The sequence below is a fragment of the Cyprinus carpio genome, chromosome B5 (genome assembly GCF_018340385.1).
Source record: "Cyprinus carpio isolate SPL01 chromosome B5, ASM1834038v1, whole genome shotgun sequence".
In the NCBI taxonomy this organism is placed as follows: domain Eukaryota; kingdom Metazoa; phylum Chordata; class Actinopteri; order Cypriniformes; family Cyprinidae; genus Cyprinus; species Cyprinus carpio.
Genome location: NC_056601.1, coordinates 11,850,255 through 11,871,797, shown reverse-complemented (window position 1 = coordinate 11,871,797; position 21,543 = coordinate 11,850,255). Strand labels below are relative to the sequence as shown.

Genomic DNA, 21,543 nt, shown 5'->3' with positions numbered 1-21,543 from the left:
TATTCTGATTTATTATGAGTGTTGGAAACAGTTCTGCTGTCTAATATATTTGATGAATAAAAGGTTAAAAAGAACTGCATTTATTCAAAATAAAAAAAAAATCTAATAATATATATTCTAATAATATATTTTCTTTACTATCATTTTTTATCAATTTAACACATCCTTGCTGAATAAAAGTATTGATTTTATTTTAAAAAAAAGAAAGAAAAAAAAATTACTGACCCCAAATTACTGACCAGTAGTGTATATTGTTATTACAAAATATTTATATTGTAAAAACATAGCTTCTCTCTTTTTTTTTTTTTTTTTCTTTTTTTTTTTTATTCATCAAAGTATCCTAAAAAAGTATCACATGTTCTGAAAAAATATTAAGCAGCAGAACTGTTTCCAACTTTCATAATGAATCATCATATTAGAATGATTTCTAAATGATCATGTGATAATGATCCTAAAAATTCAGCTTTGCATCACAGAAATAAATGATAATTTAAAGTATAATAAATTTAAAAAGCAATTATTTTAAATTGTAATAATATTTCACAATATTACTGTTTTTTCTGTATTTTTGATCAAATAAATGCAGGCTTGATGAGCAGAAGAAACTTCTTTCAAAAAACATTAAAAATAGTAATGTTTCCAAACTTTTGGTCTGTACTGTGTATATATGTGTATATATATATATATATATATATATATATATATATATATATATATATATATATATATATATAATATATTATTGGATTTATAAAACAATCTTGAATACTATGTTGTATATATTTGTTAATTGAGGCAGTGCAGGGTTTTTTTTTTTAGGTCTTTGTGTATTTAGTTTATCTTATGTTGGTTACAGTTTTTGTTCATAAAAAAAGGCAGACTTAATAGTGTAGATGGAGCTGTAAATTTGAGTGTCTTGTAACAGAAGAGAGGATGTAGATGGCTAATAATAGCTACATTTTCATTTATGAACCATTAGTATGATATGGACAATAGTAATTATTTAAAATGTTTATACATTTTTTAATTTCTAATCATATCAAGTGTCAATGAGGTATGAATGCTATCTTCATCTTTGCACATTGACAGCTTTTTTATTTCAATTTTTTTTTTTTTTTTACATATAGTGTAGCAATGATGTTGTGACACCTGTGTTACGAGGTGGTGCTGCATTTCCCGATAACGCTGTATTTTAGCGCACTACGTAGACTCTAAAGGTATGCCTTAACTAAAGGTGTACCATTTCTAGGTGTGTTCCCAGAACTATACCTTAGGAGGTCGCTTAAGATATATCTTCTTGCATGCGACGTTACCAGGTGCTGTCCATGGCAGTGGTTCTGAATTGGTTTATATCAATGGCTCGAGAATCGATTATTCATTCTATGCACAGGCTGCTTCACTGTGTTATGTGAGAACGTGTTGATTTTAAATTAAAGACAAGGAACTCTTTCCTGTTAGAATGCAACGAACTTGCGTGAAACTTTTACTTTCACTTTGCGACATACATCACGTCCGGGAAGAAAACCAAGAAAGAAAAATAAATGCCCAGAGCACCTCCCAGTGGTCACCACATAAAATACAAGGATAAATTAACTACAGGAGACACTGCTTAATAATTTAACAGCTTTTAACAGAACAGAGAAAAAAATAAAAATAACAACTTGGGCCTTCACAAGTCCAGCAGAAAAACATTGTGGTAAGAGTGCTTTCCAACAAGAAGCAGTTCAGAAATAGTTGAAATTGCATTTATCAGGACTCCAAGAAAGAATCCAAATTGCAAACTAAATCCAAGCCTGTGGATATTTATATAATTTTGAAATGAGTGAGCGAGCCCACAACCTCATGCCCAAACGTAGCCTATATCACTAAATGGCAGTTTACCTTCACTGGCCTTAGAATGGGTCTCCTCCACTCCTAAACCTACCAATCTCCACGCCCTAGATGTGGATCCAACCATGCGCCTAGATCTTGTGTTCTGCAATGAGGGGCTACTGTCAAAAAAAAGCTCTTTTTAGAGCAAGCCGTTTGTTAGCATTTTCCTTTAAATGTTAATGAACTCTGCTGACCCCACCCCTCTCTTCCGAGCTGCTCTCTAATGGACAGTTTACTTTAGCCGCATTCATCGTGAAACTTGCTAATTAGCACTTTTTAGGCAAGGTGATTTGCAAAGATTCATTAAAAAACCTTATACTCACTTCTTCTGTTGGTGAAGCTGGATCACGAATGATTCGCGCAAACATAGACACATTTAGGTAGATCAGGGGTGCATTCCCTTCAGAAACAAAAGTAATCCACTGCGTCTTCAGTGGCTAAGAGGTCGGGAGTAAATGACGACTGCTATATTTATTATTACATCCAACAACAGAACACCTCAATCGCTTAGGAGACATTTTTGTCTACATCTGCTCCGGCGGTGAAACAATGACAGCTTACTCAGGGCAGGTCGAAGGTAAGACGCCAATACAGTTTGTGCTGTAACACCATTGTCAATCAAACTATCATGGGAGGGGCCTGTCTGTGTGACGTCACACTGACGGGCATCTGAGATCGGCTCAATTTGAGAAAGGGGAAATAATTTAACGATAAAAAAAAAACACTGGGTGGTTTTCTATCATTATAAGGTGGTTGTGTACACACACCGACAACACACATTTCAGTTAAAAAAACTTGTAAAAGTGCATGTAGCATCTGATGACCCCTTTAAGAATGACATAGCATTAAGTAGGTTTTGGGAAACGCAGCCCTGGGCTGTTTTTATCTTGGTATTCCAAAGAAGTGATGCAATATTATTTACCATAAAATTCCCTTGCATTCTGGTGAATTTACTTCAAAACCACAGAAGAACAAAACCAAAATCTTTCGGCATGCCTCACCTAAAGACCATCCACCCACAATGATTAGATCTCCTTTAGATCCAGGCTAGCAGTGTTACACATAGAGTCAGGGAGTGATTTATTTAGGAACTTATTTATTTAGGGGGCTTTCCCAAGTCCGCCTAAAAAGGGGGGTCTGGGGGAAATGTCCATGCAAACTCCTGAACGGTTTTTGCTTCCGTTGTGAAGGCAATTGTATGAAATCACAGAAGTGAACCAGCATTGATGACTTATGAATTGGTCAAAGTGTGTATTTATGCGTTTACTCACTCACATTTCTAATCAGTGCGACTGATGTGTTAATGCATATAGAATTTCTGCTTGCACAAATGCATGTGCCGTTCTGTTTTGGTGATTTGGAAAAATTGTCTAAGTCTGAAGTACAAAAACAAAGCAAACAAACATCCATTCGTTCTGTCGTCTTCTGTACAGTCATTACCTAATAATGGGGTAAACAACTGCCATTCTGATGATGCAAACCTACCATGATCCAGAAACAAAGAAACACATTATGAATGCAAACCAGCGGGGGCAGTGGGAGCAGTCGAACTCTGGTTCAGACCAAGTGTGAAAGCACCCTTTTTTATTTAAGTATGCATTTATTTATATGACAGTGTCTTATGTGTCACAATACATGCATTTTCTTATATATTTATTCATTTGATCATAGGTAAGCAGTAATCATATACATTTTGTTTTGTATAAGTGTCAAAAAATTAAAAAAACTAGGTGAAGAAGTTAGCATGGGATGCTAAAAGTTAGAATGGGATGCTTTTCACAAGAATAGACTCTGCACAACAATACACATAGATAAATACAGTATGTGACTCTTTGGCGGCTATATGTCATGACGCACAGTGCACACTTCCCTCTCTAAAAACTTGTTTTGGCACCAGTTCACTGAAGAAGCCTTGAAGTAGCAGGGCTGTGCCAGTGCAAACAGAGTGTTTTGTCTATGGATAATTGTTTAGATATTTTACCACAAATTATACACTAATGTCCTTTCATTGCCATAAGTCACACTTTACATGTTTGATTTACTTTACCTTGGTGTTCCATAAAAGTCCATAACATGAGCAGGATCATATTAAAAGAAAGTTTCCTTGCATTGAAATAAGCACCAAACAAAAAAAAAGTAAAAAAAATTATTTATTTTTTTGGTCCAGTGCTACAAGGCTTCCTCCACTCTTGTGTTATATTCAAATGTAGATTTATGTAAACACCACTGCATGTAAAACACTGTTGCTATTCCAGGTTGTAGGATGAGCCAGAAGATCTCATTTACATCCAATATTATGGAAAGATCCCAGATTTCTAATGTAATGGGTGGAGCCCTTTTTTTTGCAGTGAATTTGGTGAGTCACACTAAATGTAAAAAAAAAACACACAAAGTTTGTATCGCAGATTGTAGGTTCGTATCAGTTTTATAACGTAGTCGTCTTGTGCCTTTTAAGGTTGCCGTGTCATCCTTTTTTCCAGAGAATTCCCAGGTTCTGTAGTATCCAATCATGCAAAGGAAACAAACAATTGCTTGAATCATTAGGTAAATTCTGAGTTATTAGCCATGCATTCCAATTTTTCGGTGTTCCAATAGTGTATTCACTTGAGTGGATGTACGAGTACATTCGGTTCCTGGATGAGAAGAATTCCTTGTATGGTAAAAAGAAAGGGGTGGAGTCAAATAGTGTTTTTTGTTTTGTTGTTTTTTGGGACAGATTCCCAGTTAATAAATTTACTTTTCTTCCCCCCAAATTTTTTTTTTTTTTTTTTTTTTTTTTTTTAGTATATAACATTTGTAAGACTTTATGAAATTCTGAAAACACTTACATCTCAGAGTGGTACCACCATCACAGAATTGCTCTAAAATGCCTTAATTTCCTTTCAACATTGATTTTCCGAGAGCAAATACCACTTTAATTATGTTCAGAGCAGTTGCTGTAGAAGTATGGGGCTCTGTTATGTCTGTTTTGGAGTTCAAAGTTTTGGTTTGTGGCATTTGAATCATTGTTTTGATTGTACACTTAAGAGTGCTCTTGATACACATTACATTTCCTATATTGCTATAGGAAAAAGACATTCTTTTTTTATTTTATTTTTATTTAACCTTTATTTAACCAGGAGAGTCCCATTGAGATTAAAAACCTCTTTTTCAAGGGAGTCCTGGCCAGGAGGCAACAACATTTACACAATTAGAAACATACAAAGAAACATTAAAATAACACAGGTTATGAAAAACAATTGCACATTATTGAGGCAGTCTCCATTGCTTTCAGCTTAGTTTCAAAAGTGTTTAAGGACAAGAGCTCAGTCAGTTTCCAGTCCTTCTGCAGCATATTCCAAGCAAAAGGAGCCAAGTGGACAAAGGCTTTCTTCCCCAACTCAGTGCAGGCAAAAGGAACAGAGAGCAACAACTGATCAATTGATCGCAGGGAGTAAGAGTCAACACTTCTCTGTGTGATTAAAGTACAAATGTATTAAATCATGTTAAGCAGTTTTTGTTTATTTTATAAAACCTTTGTTTAGGCTGGAATACACACAATTGTAAAAATCTGAACAGATTTTAAAACACTAGGCTTCACACACTTGCAGACTTGAATGGTGACAGAGAAAAACTGGCATCATACACTAAACGATTATGGATCACACATTATCAGACTTCGTATTCACCACTGTAAGGTCCGCACACTGGTCCAACAATGGCAGTCAGTGGCGCAGCAGAAGGATTCTTGCATGATACTGTCTTTCCTTTTACGCAACAATATTGATTTAAATATATTTTCTTAAATACATTACCTCCTTAATGAAAAAGGTTTTAAGAGATGTGTAATAATTATTCAATTTAGGTAAATACTTGATCATTCGATTTAGCCTTTACTTTATGTTATACTTATTCATTTAGTTTCCTATAACACTTTGAGTCTTATATCAGTTTGATATACAAATTTCTACCCACAAATTCGTCAGTCTTGGTCATTAAACAGAGGCAATTGACTAATATTCTAGACGGCCTGTGCCATACTTTGCTCATTTCATAATACTTTTATAAGTCCCCATAGATCCATACGCACTTAAAGTAAAACTATATCTAACCAGAGGTCATGACCAACTTAACTCCCTCTAATGTATCTTTATATAATCATGCCGTGATTTCTCATGTACACTTAGTTAGAATAATTTTGCAATAATCAGAGGTTGAGGCTGACCCGAATTTAGGTTGGTCAACAGCTCGCTGTTGTCCTAAATGGAAAAACCCAATAGCCTCTACAGTCTAAGTATACATAACTTTTAACAGAGCTCTAAAACATTTTAATCCGTTACTAACCTGAGCACAGATTTGCAGTGTTATAGACTTACTATAATATATTAGAGTTAACAACACAAAGACTAGTTAGAATAAATCAAGTATTTATGTGGGAAGATTTACATTGAGGAGGACATTTGTGTGAAAGACCTGGGAGTAGTCTGTCTTCAGTGTTTTCTAATCTTGATGGCCGTCTGTTCTATTGTTATGAGAATGAGACCCTTTTACCAGACGCACAGAGACCTTTCAAATAACATCAAACATGAATAGTTGCATTGTAATAAACTCTGATTAAGAAAGGTGGTTTCAGTGGTCTTTATGATGTCCCGCATTTAGATAGAAATAAGGGGAGAGAGGGGGAGAGTGATTAAAGGAAGTGGATGTAGAGAATCATACAGAGATCTGAAACTTTTGTCTTTCTCAGTTGGGTGTGTTGTCTTGAATGAGGATGTTAGGCTTCTGAGGCAGAGTTCAGATTGTTGATTCTCGTAAGAGTTCAGACTGTGGCCCTCTTCCGGTCCAGACAAATGGCATCAACAATCTTGACATGCCATACAGCCAAGTATGGTGACCCATACTCAGAATTCGTGCCCTGAATTTAACCCATCCAAAGTTCACACACACACAGCAGTGAACACACACACACCATGAACACACACCCGGAGCAGTGGGCAGCCATTTATGATGCGGCGCCCGGGGAGCAGTTGGGGGTTCGGTGCCTTGCTCAAGGGAACCTCAATCATGGTATTGCCGGCCCGAGATTCAAACCCACAACCTTAGGGTTAGGAGTCATACTCTCTAACCATTAGGCCACAACTTCCCCTTTGTATTCTGAAGCAAAATCTAGGCAAAAGTGTAATGTATTCCAGCCTTTAGTCTTACTTCCAGCTAAAACAACAGATTCACACAGTTACGGCTGATGGCTGGGTGACAGTATATTCCAGGAATAATGACCAAACATGCTCTGCTGCCAAAGCCATGCTAAAATAACACATGGAGAAGGAAGAACTCCCCCATTCTGATTACCATGTTTATTCAAGTAATTGCAGTGAAAACAAATCTTGTCATACAAAGACTTTGTGTGCTTTCAGCTTTTTTGCAGCAGCAGTTTTGAGAGGGTCTTCTCCTGTTCCAGAATCACTATATAGTACAAAATGGTTTACTGGCCTGTGCAAAGCACATATGTGAACCCAGTCAAACACCTTTGGAATGAATTTGAGCAGCTATTGAATAGATTGTAGATTGATGGTGAATAGAGGATTGCACCATCCAATGATTCAGAAAACTTATTCAAGTGTTTGTCTTATACCAGTGTTTACAGCTTTGCTTACATATCTGCTCAGAGGCGTCATTAATGTCCTGTATCATGCTAAAAATATGAAGGCAGCTGCTACAAGACTGCAAGAAATTAGTAAATCTGATATTGGTCCACCATAAATAAATTAAACAAATGAATGCATGCATTTATAGCCACATTCCTTCTGTTATGATATTTCTAAACGATCAGTTCTTTTATGAATCCCTTAAACATCACATGGACTCTTTACTGAAGACTTAAATGTTATAATCACATTGCAAATAACACAATATAAGAATTTAACTGTTTGACGAAGTTGTGTTTCAGAATTCAGCGACAACATCCCTCATTTTTGTCTCCCTTTCTTGTCTACTTCAGCTCAGAGAAAGAGCAGTTAGCTGAAGAAGATGAGGATGACTTAAAGGAAGTGTTGGATCTGAGGAAGATTGCAGTACAGCTGCTACAACAAGAGCAACAGAACAGGTGATCTTTCATGATAAATCGCACATGGTCATGCAACATTCAGAGCCCATCAAACATGCACACAGTATCTCCATCAGACTCCCTGACTGCTTTGTAATATTAGAGCTGTCAATCGATCAAAAAAAGTCATTGATGTGAATGAACTGACTACGTGTAAGAAACATTTGTCTATTTAATGTGGCTGTTCTGGATTGGATAATTGAGTCACTCCACATTAATTACATGGAATGTTATATGCTTTATATAAATTACGGAAGATTTTGTGCATTCCAGTTGTAGCTCTGAATGGTTTTACTCATGACAAAACATCACCTGACATAAAAACTTAAGAGACAAAACATTTAGGGCTTTACAAAAACATTTAGGGCTTGAAGTGAAATTTAGGGCACCCAAAAGTGAAAATTCTCAAATCCTTTACTCACTCTCATGTCTTTTCAAACCCATAAGATTGAGTTGGGCTTGTATTCAGGGTTTCATAAATACTGAAATACAGAGGTCCCAAAATTAAGCTTGATTTCCAGAATCTACAGATAAGCATTTAAGGATGTCTGAAGGCCCAAAAATTGCATACAGTAACAGTAGCTTTAAAACCACTTTAACTGGGAAAGTAGCATAAATTATTCGTCAAGCAGATTCATAAGAAACCTAAGAATCAGGTGAAATCCGCTAGAGAAGGAATGGGAACAGGTTTTAAACTAACACATTAATGAGAAATTTAGCAAAATTATATTTCACCACTGTGCATCATTTTGGATTTCAATTACAGAAATGTCTCAAACAGTACATAAACATGAGCAAATATGAGCAGTTTGTATGAGCATCAAAGCTCAGTTAGTTCAAGCAACCTCAGTGGTGGGTATGGCCATGCTGTGAGTTTCTGTCCCTCTACTGAAAGTCCAGGAAACCTAAACTTGAAGATTAACCATAGTCTTATGGGTTTGAAATGACATGAGGTTGAGTAAATGATGAGCGCATTTTAATTTTAAGCCTGATTTTCCTTCAAGGCCCAGTAGCTAGTATTGTAAGTTTGCATGCTTGAAGTTTTATCATCAAAATGATTTCAGTTATATTAGCACAGTAAATTGACTGTATACGCTGCTCCTCTCCTCTGCACTCACTTTTTCTGAGTCTTTTTTTCACTTGGGCCTTATCCTGATAACTCAGCTGACTCTGCTCTCTTTCATTTTAATTTACATCTATGAGAGATTCACGAATGAATGCAGGTTTTGTCCATTCCTTTTCAGTATGCACATCCATGCATTCTGCTGCTTCTGAATGAGAGGATGGCTGTCAGTTGTTTAGAAGTAATGGGATCAGACCCTCTCTGCTTACTAACAAATGAATCACCATATTCCTCCTCCTTTTTCTCCTTTCATCTATCACTTTCTGCATCTCCACCTAATCCCGGGATCTGATTGGTGTACACATGACATTTGACTCTCAGGAGGCGATCCCTAATTTGTAGGGCAGAGAGTCTAATACACCGTAGAAGAGCCGCGGGGAGAGCTCACAGGTAGAAGGATAGATGTGTGTTTTTTTTATATGTGTGTTTGTCTCAAATAATGATGTGTTTCATTAGAAGAGGGTGTATAGCACACATCTAGTACATCTGGTCATGTGCGTTTATGTGCGTGTTGTGTATTAGCAAGTATGTACATGTCCAGCTTTAATGATGTCAATTAGTCAGGTGTTCAAGCGTGTTGCAATTTTATATCAGTTTTTAAAATGAAATGCTGATAACAGTGTATTGCATGTGGGAAACTAATTTGAAATTTTTGCGCATGTCCTTTTGGCCAAAATTGTAGATGTGCAAATGGACACCTTTCTTTATACAAACCCGATTCCAAGAAAGTTGGGACACTGTACAAATTGTGAATAAAAACAGAATGCAATAATGTGGAAGTTTCAAATTTCAATATTTTATTCAGAATACTACATAGATGACATATCAAATGTTTAAACTGAGAAAATGTATCATTTTAAGGGAAAAATAAGTTGATTTTAAATTTCATGGCATCAACACATCTCAAAAAAGTTGGGAAAAGGCCATGTTTACCACTGTGTGGCATCCCCTCTTCTTTTTATAATAGTCTGCAAACGTCTGGGGACTGAGGAGAAAAGTTGCTCAAGTTTAGGAATAGGAATGTTGTCCCATTCTTGTCTAATACAGGCTTCTAGTTGCTCAACTGACTTAGGTCTTATTTGTCGCATCTTCCTATTTATGATGCGCCAAATGTTTTCAATGGGTGAAAGATCTGGACTGCAGGCTGGACATTTCAGTACCTGGATCCTTCTTCTACGCAGCCATGATGTTGTAATTGATGCAGTATGTGGTCTGGCATTGTCATGTTGGAAATTGAAAGGTCTTCCCTGAAAGAGACAACGTCTGGATGGGAGCATATGTTGTTCTAGAACTTGGATAGACCTTTCAGCATTGATGGTGCCTTTCCAGATGTGTAAGCTGCCCATGCCACACGCACTCATGCAACCCCATACCATCAGAGATGCAGGCTTCTGAACTGAGCGCTGATAACAACTTGGGTTGTCCTTGTCCTCTTTAGTCCGGATAACATGGCGTCCCAGTTTTCCAAAAAGAACTTCAAATTTTGATTCGTCTGACCACAAAACAGTTTTCCACTTTGCCACAGTCCATTTTAAATGAGCCTTGGCCCAGAGAAAACGCATGCGCTTCTGGATCATGTTAAGATATGGCTTCTTTTTTGACCTAAAGAGTTTTAGCCGGCAACAGCGAATGGCACGGTGGATTGTGTTCACCGACAATGTTTTCTGGAAGTATTCCTGAGCCCATGTTGTGATTTCCATTACAGTAGCATTCCTGTATGTGATGCAGTGCCGTCCAGTAAGGTTTTCCGGCCTTGACCCTTACGCACAGAGATTGTTCCAGATTCTCTGAAACTTTGGATGATATTATGCACTGTGGATGATGATAACTTCAAACTCTTTGCAATTTTTCTCTGAAAAACTCCTTTCTGATATTGCTTCACTATTTTTCGCCGCAGCATTGGGGGAATTGGTGATCCTCTGCCCATCTTGACTTTTGAGAGACACTGCCACTTGACCTAATAAGTTGCAAATTGGTCCTCCAGCTTTTCCTTATAATTATGTACATTTAACTTTTCCGGCCTCTTATTGCTACCTGTCCCAATTTTTTAGAATGTGTAGCTCTCATGAAATCCAAAATGAGCCAATATTTGTCATGACATTTCAAAATGTCTCACTTTCAACATTTGATATGTTATCTATATTCTATTATGAATAAAATATAAGTTTATGAGATTTGTAAATTATTCCATTCATTTTTTACTCACAATTTGTACAGTGTCCCAACTTTTTTGGAATCGGGTTTGTAATTTGTTTTGATTCAGTTCACATTTAAAAAACTATACATGTTTTGAATCCTAAGCCAGGTTGCTTTACCGGTCATTGGGTACATATTATGATGCTCAGAAGCATCTCTAACCTATCAAATCGCTGCACACAAATTGAGTTTGTTTTTTTAAATCCCATGTTTAGCACTGACTCATAGTGCAAGCTCTATACTGTTTCATATTTAAAAATTCAATCTGACATTTCAGACTGAGGTGCATTAAAAAAAAAATCAGTTTTTGTCATCTGTGTATATGGTTTCAGGTTTTTTTCCCCTGCACCGATTTAAGAGATTTTTTTTTTTTATGTACCGCTGATGCATGTCAAACAGAGACTGAATTCAAAGACATAATGGATTTTCCGATCTTTCAGGTTCCTCAGCCACTCAGGGAGTAGCACCAAACAAAGAACCCCATCTCAGACTATTAGAAGGTATTATGATGCACACACAAACACCTCCACACACATTCTTATTTCTTATAATAATCTACTTTAATTAATAGTAAACAACAACATTATGTGTTTCCTAAGAGATAATTGGTTAATGCATGTTAAATGCCGTAACACTTCATAAATTTTATTAAAACTTTACAATAAGCTTTCACTGATGTTAGACATTAGAAGGGGTCAGGGAACCAACCACAAGAAACATGATGGCAAATGGCGGGCACACAGTGCACGATTTTAGCCCTGATTTTCACTCGCCAACAGTTTTGTGGAAATCAGCAACAAATTCCTGAAATCTGAGTCTCGTGTGTGACAATCATGTAGTGTGTGTAATCAAAGCCACAATCTGAGAGAAGTGTCGATGTTTTGCTGATGCCCATGAGATATTTGTCGACAATTCACAGTCTTACCGTGTGAAATGTGTTTGACAGGAAATAGGATCTACACAACAAGGGAAAGTTCAGGTAAAAGAGTCATAGTAGACTTGCAACAGAACAACAGCAAGCAACCAACTCCTTCATATTCTTGTTTTTGAATAATTTTTCACTGCAAATCAGTGTACAGACACCTTAGATTGCAAGCTTTTCACAAGCTGCCGTTTTTGACAGGAATAATAAAATAATCGTGTAGTGCGCACACAAGAGCAACAAGGCCCAGAAACCCTAGCAGCACCCCCGGGTATCATAAACTAACAGTAAACAATATTTATAGATATTTATAAATGCTGTTTTTTCACTGCTACTTAATGTGAGTTTATAATGTATTAACTAAACTTTAATGTTTAAATTAAAGAAACTGAGTTAAATTAAGAAATTTTGAGGTAGAAATGAGCATTAGATAGAAAATAAATGCTGTAAAAAAAAAAACACTGTTGCTCAATGCAACAGTCGAAACACTTTACAATTTTACTTGAAATTTGTTAACATTAGGTAACGCATTAGGTTACTTAAATTAACTTTTTACAGCATTTTTTTAATATTGTGCTAATGAATGCTATTCATTTTAAAGTGTTAGTACAGACCATTCAGTATTCATAAAAACAAACTTTGCATTAAAGCAGTTGCACCTTTGTTTTGCACCTGTCTTTATTTGATCCTATTGTTTTTAATATACTACTGTATGATTTGTACTATGTCATTATTACATTCTCTAGAATGTTTTTTAATTAAATTTTCATTTAGGGTGGATTGTAGCATCTTGTCCAGGGACAACTGATTAAAAAATAGCCTTTGGCTAATTGTGGTACATTCACAGGAATGTTTTATTAATGTACAATGTCCCTGTCAACTAAATAAATAAAATAAAATAAAATAAAACAATGAGCATTTGTAGGGTGGAGAATGCTCAGGAGTCTCTGAGATATCTTTGTTGATTTTGGAAACACCCTTTTTTTTATTAAATAAAAAGACTGGGAGGAGATGACAGGGTGGAGAATGTTTATACTTTGACAGATAAACAGGTAGAGACAGGTATATACTGTATACACCTGGAAATAAAAAATTTCCCCCAGACTTATGGCATTATTGTGTATGTCTTCTTCTGTTGTCTTGTAACTACAATGAATTCAGATGTAATCCTTGGAATAACTTTGTTAAAGTCTCAGATATTTTTAAACCAAATGCTAAATGCTCAAAAGGCCAAGAAACTACAGACAGGGTCTGGATATTTCTGATGGTGTTTAATACACTTCAAAAACTGAGCTGACAGATGCTCAATGATAGTCCTGCTGAGAGTGGCATGGCTTTTAGAGATGCACACTATGACTGAACCAGTGCACCAGGGCATTAGTTGCTCATGCTAATGTGCCAAACTGTTTCTACAAAGCTAATAACACATTTTGAAGTTCTGGTGCAACTAATAATTTTCTAGCACATTCTCATTGTGAACTCGTGTTACCTTCTGTCTTGAATTTGACCGTTGACTCAGTAAGCTAATCAAGAAAAACACGTCTCACCAGTGCAAACCAGAATAATTTTAGTCAGCAAATTTCTCAAATACAGAAAATTCACATAATTGCTAACTGAAATGCCAAGAAATTAAACAAGATCAGAAAGAGGAAGAGATGAGATGTTTTTTTAAAGTAAATATGTCTGCACGGGGTTATGCATTACCAACTCACTGCACCACTCAATACATTGCTTTTGAATCCCTCATTGCCTTGCCAGTTTTATGTTTTGAAGGTTCATGTCTGCATGTTTATGTTTTTCTTTACAGTGCATCACTAGATGAAGGAAGCAGCTCAGCCTCCGCCTTGAGTGGACAGGTACCAATATGTGTCATGCACAGTTACACACAAAGTCATAAACATGCCTGCATCGTATGCAGTAATGCATGTATCACCTCATTTTGCCACACCTGGTAAGAAATGCAGGCTGACTTACATTGGAAATATACTGTGAAATGAATAAAAGTTCAATTATTGCAACAGCACTGATGACAGACTTGTACAGTCAGTGTAAAACTTTTCTATTCTTTTATACTTTAAACCGGTCTTTCATCCATTTTTCAGTGTGTTGACTTGTCTAATTCTAGTTTATGCATCACCAAAACCACATGAAGTCTGCACCCAGAAGTTGAACTTGCAGCATACATCTTTTTTTTTTTTTTAAACTCGTGTGCCCTCACCCTTGCAATGACATGTCTTTGATGATGTGTTCACTAATGTGAGGGCGGGAAAATAACCTCTTCCCTCCAGCAACCTTGGATATACTTCGCAACAGGGAAGAAACTTTAGTGCTTGTTGAAACAAACGCTACTTTAGTTCACCCAAAAACGAAAACGATCATTTCAATTATCATTTGCTCACCCTCAAATTGTTCCAAACCTGCATAGATTGATTTTCTTCAGCTGAACATAAAATAAGATATGTAGAAACATGTGGGTGGGTGGAGATGTTTTACAGATTTCATCTGGGTCTGCTTTATCATTGTGTTTGTGAATTCCATTCGATTCTCCCTCAATCTTTTTTTTTTTTATTTTTTTTTTGTGTGTGTGTGTATATTTTTTTAAGGAAACTGATCTCACCGATGAAGATGCAGCTTTCTCTGAGGTCACTCTTCAGTTCATCACAGTTCTTCTCCACATTCATTTCTATCCTTACAGTAAAGCTTTTCAACTCCGTGTTCTATTAGTATTTTTACTCACAACAATTTTCACCAGCTCAACCAATACTTACACCACTCTTCAAAAGTTTGGGTTGATAAGATTTCTGAAGGATCATGTGACACTCAAGACTGAAGTAATTGCTGCTGAAAATGTACAGGAATATATTTAATTTGCTGTTTTTACTGTATTTCATTAAATAAATGCAGCCTTGGTGAACATAAGAGACTTACTTTAAAAGCTTTTTTTTTTTTAAATCTTATCAACCTCACACATTTGAATGGTAGTGTATTTTTTTCCTTACAACATTTTTTTTTTTCACAACATTTTATTCATTGCTAGGTAAAAATGATACAACTAAAATGTAACTCCATTCCTTCATAAGCACACTTGTGCTGGAAAACAACTCATTGCAAATTGGTTTGTAGTTTTCAGTGCATTTTTACTGATGCTTCCATGCATTTGTTCATTTGTGTGTGTGTGTGTGTGTTTTCTCCCTGTTTCAACAACAACTCATCTCAGGAAAAATCAATATTTATCATAAATCTTAATTTACAGTTACTAAAAAAAAAAAAATATCAATATTTATCACATTGTTCATTTACCATTAATGTGGAGGGAAATGCTTTCCACGTAAGACCATGAGAATGAATTTATACCTAACTTCTTTGTTTACAGCTCCACAGAGTAGCTAGATTTTAATTTAGGGCCCCATGAAATCCATTTTGAGCCTTGTTATTCACCATAATTTTGTGATTTGTCCCTCAGCCTTCTTCATCTTGCTCGTTTGATGGAAGTTTGAAATCGGAGAGCAGTGACTCAGAGCCAAGATGGCCGGAGGTTCCTCCTGTGCTCAACCAGAATGAGGATCGGAGAAGAAACAAGTACCTGAGAAAAGACTACCTGAAGGTACACACCCAAACACGCACATGTTCTTGGTTTTTCTCACGCTCACATATTTTGTTTGCTCGTGTATACTCCTGTACCCCTCTCTCTCTAGTTTTGTCAAAGACACACACACACTGACACACACAGACAAACACAAATATGTAACTACTTCATGCAACTCGAGACTTGTATATGTCACAGGGCAACTTGTGTTATATACTTCAGTATGTTAAAACAGTTACAATACCCCTAGCCTCAGCCCATGATATTTTGTCTACAGCCTCTGATACCACAACCCCAGACTGATTCCTTAATATACTTCAGTCCTTATCTTTGTAAATCTTGGAAATTCAAGATGTGATGTATTTATTCATTTTGAGGTGCTTTTAAAGGACTCTGCATGACAAGATTAGCATTGGTTTCTAGTCCTGTGCATATAATGTTAAAATAATATCTTGTGATCGCTCATAAAGTTGGCTGTAATTGTTATATATTGAAGAGGGGAAATCCTAGATCCTAGAGAGTTATACATGTGAAGAAAATGATATGTATCTTCTTATTTTAGGTATCTTGCTGGTTTTCGCTTTGTTTTAGTTGCTTATAGAATGGCAGGATTTGTTTGGATTTACTGCGTAAATTGGTCTTAAATTGTAAACATTACAGCACAATAGATGGATAAACATTATGCTTAAGCAAATAACACACCAACAAACACGCTTTCATATCTTTATTGAATTCATTGTGGATAGATTCACAGTGCAGGGAGGAAAACATATGTGATGCCTAGGTTAGTGACCTCAACAAAAACATGATCCTTGTCACTGAAACAAGATGCTCTAGGCCAGGGCTATTCAATTAGTTTCATTTGAGGGCCAGATTATCGAATTGAAAATTTGAAAGGGGCCGGGTGGGGGCAGTCATGCCAATGTGGTGGAGGGGTAGACTATAAAATAAGAAATTAAATTGAAAAACATATTCAGCTGTAAAATAAACAAATATTATACCAACAATAACATCTTTGAAAGGTTAACATTAGTGCTATCAATCGATTAAAAACATTTTTTATGTAATTAATTGCGATTACTTGCATATTAATATATTTTGGTTATCATAATTTCACATTGAACCTCCAAATTAATGAAGAAATAACGTAAAGATGGTATATTTTAAATATGGTTTAATGGCATCTTTTTACTAAGTAGCATACTTTAAATGAAGGCCAGTTTTATTGATACCAGTAATGTTACTGATATCTCTATTAAATTAATTTTCCCTCAATTTTAGCCAATAATTATAGCCTTTCAAAATTACAGTATAACTGAAAGCCATTATTTTTAACACTTAATAGGCTCTGAAAAATGACTTTAAATTTAAGTGAACTTAAAAGTCTTCACATAAACTATAAATTGAATATGTATAAACTATAAAATTAATATAAATTACTCATTATTCAAACTACAAAAGTTAATCAGTGTCTAGAGGAGTGGAGTGATTTATCCTTTTTCTTTTGTTCTTTGATTTACATCAATGACAGCCTTCATCAGGTTTCACTTTAAAAGCAGTGCTATTTCTTTAAAACCTGATGCACCTGACGCGGATCTGACACACACATTTGCTTTTCTCCCAACATTTTACAGTCATTTAGGACTCATTTAAGACCGTGTTTACGAGGTAACTCGCCATAACCGCACATTTGCACATAATTGTGTGCGTTTTTGTCTGCTGAAGCGGCTCAGCAGTGGATGTGGAAAGTCGAACGCACAGCCTTTCGAACTCCATTTAACAATCAACTTTGTCCAGTCTCTGTGTTATTTCTCGCTAGAAGATATGACCGATAGCACGGTCATTATACTCGTTTAAACTAGAGTTGCGGATATCTCATAATCCCCTCACATGAGCGCTTGTTGGTGAGTGTCTTCCTTTTCTTTTTCGGCTCTGAAACAACGGCCCGGGTCAGTGTTGCCACCTTGTGGACAAACTAATTAGAGCAAAAACAATTTGAGGCGTGTGTGCGACTCTTCCCCCGGGCAGGATGAAGACGATTGGCGGGTCGGATTAGACCCGCGGGCCACCAATTGAACAGTCCTGCTCTAGGCCCTATAATGTGCTATTACACAAGTTTTTTACAAAACCCCTTGGAGAATGTTAACATCTTTGTTGACATGTCTGTGATTAAACACTGTGTAAACAGATGAAACCAAATCTCTTAAAACATACAACACACAGTGCACCAACATCAAAACCACATCCAGCTGAAAGTTGGTGTTGGGCTGCCTTGCTGCCTCAGGGCCTGGACAGCTTTCTGTCGTGACAGATAAACAGAAGTTTATTGAGACAGGCTGCAGCAGTATTGGAAAAGACAGTGGCTTAAAGGGATAGTTCACCCAAAAATGAAAATTTGATGTTTATCTGCTTACCCCCAGGGCATCCAAGATGTAGGTGACTTTGTTTCTTCAGTAGAACACAAATGGAGATTTTTAAACGAAACCGTTGCAGTCTATCAGTCTTATAATGTAAGTGGATAGGAATCACGGCTAAAACATACAATAAAACAAACAAAAAAAAACATACACAAACAAAACCAAATTAAACCCTGCGGCTCGTGACGATACATTGATGTGTAAAGACACAAAACGATCTGTCTGTGCAAGAAACTGAAGTTTATATTGTTTTTACCTCTGAGTCATGCAGTGTCTGAACTGTTAGAACTCTCTTGAGCATGTTCTCAGAATAACAGAATGAAAGGAAATTACTCAATCTGGAATGGCCCATTCTGACCTCAGTTTGACTGAGATGCTTTGGTACTCCCTCAAGAGATCCATTCACAGCAGAAAGACTGATATTTTAGCTAGCTGAAAGAGTTTAGTGAAAAGCAATGTCTGGTCCACAGTTTGAGGAAACATTGGTGGAGGATGTTTCTGCCTAAATGAAGATTTATTATTTTATTTGTAGGTGTGTGTGTGGGTGTGGGTGTGTGTCTGTGTGTGTGTGTGTGTGTGTGTGAACAATGAAATGTTAAATGTCAAGGAAAGAAACTAGGTTTAAAATTGGTGTTCCTTTAGGATTTTGGCAGGACATACAGAAACACACATATCCATATACAGTACATCCTCCTAAGGGAATTTCCCTTAACTGTCTGTCCCTTTTAAATGTGCATTTGTTTTGCACTTCCATGGAACTGTCTAAGAACAAAATCGGGGACAAGCCCAGTCTGTGCCCAGAGGACTTCACAATAACTCTCTTTCCTAAAGATACAGGCTTACGTACAGGATTATTAGTCATCGGCCCCTGATGCGTGAGATCTTGTGTATGAAGTTTATCTTTATTTTACTGTAGAACATGCTTTCCCTTCCATCATTCCGAAAAGTGCAGGGAGATGCCAGACTGATAATTTTTGATTTATGCGGCTTTTTCCTTTGTTTTGTCTATTATACGTCTTACTCTCTTCTCATAAGAAAGATAGTTTTATATTCTTTCCTAAATAAAGCCTCTATGTTATAAAACAGTTAAACATTCACAGTTAGTAAGAGTTGCTCCACACAAACTCCATCTTTGCCAGCAGTGTTAGTTTGGGATACCTATATTGTGCATTTGAAAATGCAACACACCAGCTATTGTCCCAAACAGAAGAGAAGCTGTAAGGTCTACATAAGAGTTTTCCTCCACAATAAAAGCTCTAACGTTTGAAAGCAAAGCAATTAAAACAGCCATGAATATTAAGATTGATTGTTTGATTAATTGTTATTATTATTAAATAATTGTTATTTCAGCATTTGAAGTGGATCAAAAAAAGTTAATCAAAGTTGTCCTAAGACAAGAACGCATTTTGGTTTTAGATTTTAGGACAACTTTGATGAAAGGTTTTGATCCACTTCAAATGTTGACTACTGTACTTACAGTGCAGTATTTGTTGTGGCACAAACACTGAAGAAATGGTTGAAAGGTATATTCATTTTGTGATCGGAAAATTCACAAAAGTGAAAGGTACAAAAGTAATAAGTACTGATTATTTCAAATAAAACTGACATACAGAACTGAAGCAAATTATACGCTTCTGCTCATGAATGTGTGGTTATCTTGCTAAATGTACCAGAGTAAGACTAGACAGATTTAAAGTGGCGATAGAGTCAGCACGTGCGTCAGACTTTATCTGAACAAACTTTATCCTTTTATCTCTAGACCAGTGATTCCTAATGCAGTATATATAATGTTATGTGGGGATGTGGTTGAGAACCACTGCTCTAGACTACTTAATGCATTTCTGATGATAAAAACTGATAATGTGATGAATATCAGGAATGTAATTATCTGCCTCCTTGTGTTTCCCATTCCAGTATAAGTGCCAAAGTGCTCGAAGAAACTCCAGTGGCAACGACAATGATTGTGAGGTGAGACTTTGTGCTGTGACTGTTAAGATTGTGCCAAGATCGCCAATAATCTCCTTGCATGAATATTTATTAGATGCCAGCTGAGAGTCATGTCACCACAGTAGAGCATCTCCACAATTAAAAGGGTCATGAAATGCAGTTTTAGTTTTTCATAATATTTCCCAAGGTCAGTTTATATATTTTTTAAACAAAAACAAGTTTTTTGCAGTTCCAATATTTGCAAAAATGATCATTTTCATCCTCATTTTCACTTTCTGTAAAAACACTTAATTTCGAGGGATGTTATCTCTTGCAGAAACTAAAATAATAATTTCAATGCACCATATCGCACAACGTCCTTTACTTGATACTTGAGATGGCTAGTGCTGAGGCACTACAGCAATTGCAAAAATCCGTTTCAGAGTGGTAACTGCTTTTGCTTGCTTATTTGCTTAATTTGTGTTATATAGTTTTAAAAGTACCTCTGTTACTGGTTGTATTACTAAAGGCACTGCATGTGTGCAGGTATGTACTGATTTTATTAGCAAGGCTTAAACAATGATACTCTTGGTATCTTAATAGCGTAAAATGCTGGTTTAACATTTATTACAAAAACACTGTAAGATTAAAATAAATGTACTTAACTGCATTGCATCCGATGACAGAATGCTTGTGATTGCAGTCTCTTTCAATTAAAGTGGTCAAAGGAAATCGCAGTATATTTACAACAATTCACTAAAGAGTCCATTAGAAATTGTGAAGAACAAACAAAAACATTATATTTTAGTCACTCAGGCACATCATTTAAAAACTTCAGCCATGCATTTCTAATACTCTGATCAATGCAGAGTTTTTGGAGGTGCTATTGTGGACATCTTGGACATCTTTATTCAACGGCAGTATCGCTCTTGTAATTGGTGGACACTGGACAGATATGAGTTGTTCAGAACATACTCCTTGATTATGTACGTTGATGACACGTTAAGGGGCATGTCGAGGGGATTCTTATACCAAATCTGGGCATAATCAGAAAACTGGGAAGTTAGTTATGAAACTTGCAATATGTTTTAGTTGTAGAAGAACATCCTACTGTATATTGTGTAAATAAGAACAATCTACATTTCATGACCCCTTTAAAAAATTACACACATTTATGTGTTAAGAAATGCATAAAAATAGCATGGTTACATGTTTTCTTCAGTTTGGTTGGTTAAACTCACTTCTCTTCTAAGCTCTACCATTGTTCATTTTTTGTAGACTAGATCATAGTTTTAGCTACCCCCATGACCAATTGCAACATAAGCATATATAGTCTAAACATTTTAATATTTCTTAACTACTTTGATTACCACTCTTTTCAAGTAAAGATTTTATTTTATCCTTTATCAAGGATTTCAA

At 36.0% G+C, this 21,543-nt stretch overlaps 1 protein-coding gene across 5 annotated transcripts in view; it reads left to right on the top strand.

Moving 5' to 3' along the window:
- LOC109090172 (leucine-rich repeat and calponin homology domain-containing protein 2-like) overlaps nt 1–21,543 on the top strand; it is a 78,198-nt gene that overhangs the window by 40,592 nt on the left and 16,063 nt on the right. For 2 of the 5 annotated variants that reach the window (XM_042724337.1, XM_042724334.1), the window contains exons 13-19: nt 7,850–7,954; nt 9,399–9,467; nt 11,714–11,773; nt 14,003–14,051; nt 14,799–14,837; nt 15,659–15,799; nt 20,113–20,166. In XM_042724337.1, the coding sequence (XP_042580271.1) occupies nt 7,850–7,954; nt 9,399–9,467; nt 11,714–11,773; nt 14,003–14,051; nt 14,799–14,837; nt 15,659–15,799; nt 20,113–20,166 (517 nt within the window). The remainder of the gene's footprint in view (nt 1–7,849; nt 7,955–9,398; nt 9,468–11,713; nt 11,774–14,002; nt 14,052–14,798; nt 14,838–15,658; nt 15,800–20,112; nt 20,167–21,543) is intronic. The other 3 variants (XM_042724338.1, XM_042724336.1, XM_042724339.1) reach the window with 3 other exon arrangements.